Source organism: Aptenodytes forsteri, unplaced genomic scaffold (genome assembly GCF_000699145.1).
Source record: "Aptenodytes forsteri isolate BGI_AS27 unplaced genomic scaffold, ASM69914v1 Scaffold323, whole genome shotgun sequence".
Taxonomy (NCBI): domain Eukaryota; kingdom Metazoa; phylum Chordata; class Aves; order Sphenisciformes; family Spheniscidae; genus Aptenodytes; species Aptenodytes forsteri.
In genome coordinates this window covers 90,163-94,779 of record NW_008795323.1, presented here as the reverse complement: position 1 = coordinate 94,779, position 4,617 = coordinate 90,163, and the positions used below count along the sequence as shown (strand labels likewise).

General features: G+C 43.8%; 1 protein-coding gene across 1 annotated transcript in view; it reads right to left on the bottom strand.

Moving 5' to 3' along the window:
* Positions 1–696: 696 nt before the first annotated feature.
* The window catches only part of SLC2A11 (solute carrier family 2 member 11), a 10,961-nt gene continuing 7,040 nt past the window's right edge, over positions 697–4,617 (bottom strand). Inside the window, exons 7-12 of the mRNA XM_009279967.1 lie at positions 3,856–4,043; positions 3,434–3,544; positions 2,848–2,949; positions 2,642–2,717; positions 1,557–1,684; positions 697–897 (exon numbers count right to left, since the gene is read on the bottom strand). Coding sequence (XP_009278242.1) covers positions 697–897; positions 1,557–1,684; positions 2,642–2,717; positions 2,848–2,949; positions 3,434–3,544; positions 3,856–4,043 — 806 coding nt within the window. The remainder of the gene's footprint in view (positions 898–1,556; positions 1,685–2,641; positions 2,718–2,847; positions 2,950–3,433; positions 3,545–3,855; positions 4,044–4,617) is intronic.

Genomic DNA, 4,617 nt, shown 5'->3' with positions numbered 1-4,617 from the left:
ACTTGTGCTTTACAACATAGGACTGGAAGATAACAAACAAGCCACGAAGAAAACCAGTCCAGAATAAATAGTCTGCAAAACAATGCCCAAAAGTCAGTTGTATAATAAGCCACTTAGTAAGTACTAGAAGCTTTCTTCCTAATCCATCTGTCACATGTTTTTATAGCTGAAAATAATTAACTGCTCACCATTGCTCAACAAGTAGGGGTCTATTTGAAATCACTTAATAACAGAAACAACGGGAGCACCAAGACAAGGTACTGAGAATTTCATCTGGTGTCTGAAAACAGAACTTAATCGTATTAATTTCTGTGTTAGAGAGCCCAGATTCAGGGGCAAGGAAAAGAAAGGCTTCTGAGATGGAAGTTACCGTTTGGGTGGAGGAGAAATACAGAAGAAATTCAGAAGAAATTTGCTAAAGCATTGCATGGTGGTGTTTGATGATAAGAGAATAAGACATCATTCTGTCACTCTCTAATATGGTTTCTAAAATATGTATGTGTTACTTAGCCCTAAAAACTGAAAACAGATTATTAAACTTTTGTTGGGATTTATCAGTTCAAGTATATCTTTTCAAGGTGAACTTAAGAACCTAAGAGTAATATATTGTCCCTAACCCTACCTCTCTCTTTGTGTCCCTGCAAGAGAACATAGCCACTGCTGAATTTCTCCCAGATACCATTGTCCTTTCTTCTACTACAACATGGTGGATTTGATCTCTTCAGGGCCTTTATAAAAAACCGCATGGGTGTGAGCTCTGAAGTTCCGTTTCTTGAACTCCTCCGAGATTTCCAGGAAGGACTTTCCCTTTGTCTCAGGAAGGAAAAACCCAACATAGAGTGCAGTGCAGACACAGACCACAAGGAATGGGACGTAGCAGAAATGTGCTAGACTTTTCTGAGGAGGAGGAAAAAAACAAGACAGTGTTGGTGACATTCTGTACGATGACAAACAGGCCACTAATCCCTGTTTCTGCATGGACTAACTTCACCCGGGGAGTATTTCTGGGTGTCCTGGTGAGGGCCTCACATGCCTGGATGCAACAGCTCCCCAGCATAGTTTGGGAGATTTGACATAGCAAGAAGAGTATCTCGAAATGTCTTTTTCTGTCTTTCTATACATATATAATGGTATAGAATGGGGACCCACAGTAGGAAATAAGACAGGATTGGATATTGTGGAGTTCTGTTCCCTTTCGCTTCAGGAATCCCCTTAGGGAATGATGCCAGTGTCTGGCCAAGGGGAATTACATCACATCTCTAGTCCCAGCTGTTCTCAGCTGAGGACAGAGGAGGAATACCGGTCATCCATGCCCCAAATTGATCTGCTTCCAGCCTCACATCAGAAATCACCGTAGGCAACATGGAGGAAGTTTGGTTTGGAGGAGTTTTGACCACTTTCCTCATAAAGGTACTTTTCATGGCAGTGCTATCTGGCTGTGTGTCTGCAGCTTGTGATATTCCAGGACCCATCTCTTTTCATGGTCACTATCAGAGCCTCTTTCTTGTATAAAACACAAAAGAGCTGCAGGTGATTGCTTTGCCTTGGGAACCCACCACAATGAATGGAAAGGCTGTTCCAACCAGAAATAGGTTGAACCAGAGCAGAGAGCCACAGATCATGTAAGCAGCTGGCCGGGACATTTGATCAAAAACCTCTGTGGGCAGAACTCCTGTTACACCAGCTGGAAAAAGAAATGGCAAGAAAGTTAATAATACTGTTGTCATTATATTAAAAACAAGAGAACACATACTAACAAGCAAACCCGACATGAAGTATATGAGAACAGTAAATTATTATTCAGTAAATTATTCTCACTAGTCAACAATGCCAGAACAAGTGGTAATAGACATTAACTGCAGTGGGAAAGTTTTAGGTTAAATATTAAGGACTGGCTAATTATTCAGACTCTCTCATGTTAGAATGAACTGCCAGGAAAGGTTTTGTAATCCACATTATTCTCACTAGGACCCAACTGTGAGAATGGCTTATAATTAATTCAACCCTGTTGGCACTGTAGAGACTAGGACAAGAAATTTCTGCCAACTCATGTGGCATGTGACACTGGCAGCTTGGTTCTTTTCTTACCTGCCTTCCTTCAAACTCATGTAGGTGAACACAGCCTCACATCTACTCACACACCGAGCAAACATCTGCACACACACAGCCTGTGTACTGCCCCCACAACCACAGAAACTAATGGATTCTGCCAAGAAAATCCATGTTAGTAGGCTAACAAATAGATATGGAAATTGTGCTTCCAGGTATCTGCAAGTAAATAATCAGATGACGTAGCCGTCAATCTCTAAAGTGAAGCATTAGAAATGCTGGTCTAATGGATTGGGCAGCAAATCAAAACCTTGTTGTCCATTTAAGACAAGAATCACCTCCAAGTGCCATCACAAGATGGCTGTAAGGAGAAACGACACAGAGAACAGCACAGACTGCCCCTGCACAACACTGACTTACCAGGGGCATGCAAGCCCCTGTGAAACAGCTGAAAACTACTGGCAGAAATTGCTTCATTCCTTTGAGTGTGCTGTGGCTAAAGAGGGTCTGAGAGTTTCCATAAGCTGCTTGCACACATCTCCAAGCCCCTGCAGCACCCAAAAGTTTCAGTGAAAACACTGAGGGAACTGACCTGGTCCGATTCCAAAGCTCAGGATATAGGCGAAAATGCAGGCCATGCTGAGATAAGGCATCCAGCTAATCTGAGTCTACAGCCACAGAGACCAACGGAAAACCAGTGAGGGCACTTACACTTATTTGGCACCACTAAACACCCCAGTCATATAAAAGGCAAAGCCCAACTCCATTCCACTTAAATAATTAAGTAAAGTTTGTTACCTGCTGGCTCAGAGCGACCATGAAGACAATGGCCCATCCTGCCATGAAGATATATCCCCCCAGGAGCAGTGGCCTCCGACCAGCGTAGTCTATAATCATGTTCTGCACAAAGTAACACAGTGTAATAAAGCAAGATACTTAACTTGTGTTTATATTTCCTGGCTGTTCCCTCTTCCCATTTCAATAGTCCGTGCCTAGTTTGCTCTACAACTACTTTAAGGATGTTGTCCACTTCTTAGCAAAAAAAAGAAAAGTCAAAGGAAAGAGTCTGGCAGGAGTCAGGCAAGAAGGGCGTTCAGGGGACATGAGAATGTCCCACCTGCAGCCTAAACTCTGCCACTATCCGTACTGACACAAGGCAAGAGAGTTACACTTTTTAGAGATTTCAGACAGTGATAACGACGCAGTGTCTGACAAAATACTCCTGCATTAACCTGTCTGGACATGAGTGCTGAGAGACTGCCTGACTGCTGTGCATAAAGGGTTTCCTTAGCATGAAAGGCAATGTAAATCCGTAATTTGTAATTAACAGCCTCCTCACTGTCAACAGTGTCTGCATGTCAGCAGAGTGCATTAAGAGTCTCACACAAGTGACAGACGTGATCAGTTCACAGCTCCCCGTGCCGATTACAACATATGGGATTTTGTCCTGAGGAATTCCAGCCTCTTGGAACACATAAGCTGCGTAAAAATACATCTGGGGAGAGAAGAGAGGAGAAAGCAGTAAAGGAAGACGTCTGAAAATACATCCCATTGTTTTTCCTGAAGGACCACGCAGAGAATGACTAATGTGCTGTCATAGGGGCTATTTTGACACTGTCCTTCTGAATCTTGCCATAATGCACAGGCGTACTTTGGAAACCAAGCATCTGAAGTTTGAAGATCTCCACAGGCAGAGCAGACCACTATTCCTTCTTCTCCTGCAGCAGGAATGTTAAACCCAAGAGCCTGCACCGTGTCTGGCAATACAGTGCTGCCGCTGATAGCTGTGGCTGCCAGGCTGCTTACCGAATCATTCCCACAGAGCTGCATGGCACTGCTCAGCACAACGATACTCATCAGCTGCCACCTCAAAGCTGGATTTTGGAACAGCTCCCAAGGGTTCTTCGCTCTCTGACCTTTAACAGCAGCCTGTTCAGCCAGCATCTCTTCCAGCTCTGCACTGAGGTCACTGTTGCCTCTGAGCTTCTGCAGTGCTGCAAGGAAAAGGGAACCTCTTATCCCCTGAACTTTACCTTCTGTTTGCCTGCTCTGCAGGGTGAAGGACTGAGCAGCAAGTGGTGGCTGCAGAAAGCTGTAGGACATAGTCTGTGATCATGGTGGTACCTTCACAGTGATGACCAGTTGTGGTGCAGCCACTTGAAAGATTTGGGGGAAAGGGAGTGCAAATCCCTCACTATTGTTTGACAAAATATTTCCAACCAGTGCCATTTCAGCAGCCATGCTTCTGACTCAGATCTCAAGTGACTTCCCTGGGAAATGCAGGCAATTAAGGTGTTCTTGGTACACAGCACATATTTCCTGGAAACTAATTCCAGCTGCTCTGTATATGGGGATTTGTATGCTACAAATCTAAGCAAATCTCTTAATATGAATTGGCTTCAGATTTAGTCATGAGTTCTTTAACCAGAATTTATTTCACTTCATAGTTACAAAACATAGAATCATGGAATCATAGAATAGTTTGGGTTGGAAGGGACCTCTAAAGGTCATCTAGTCCAACCCCCCTGCCCTGGGCAGGGACATTTTCAACTAGATCAGGTTGCTCAG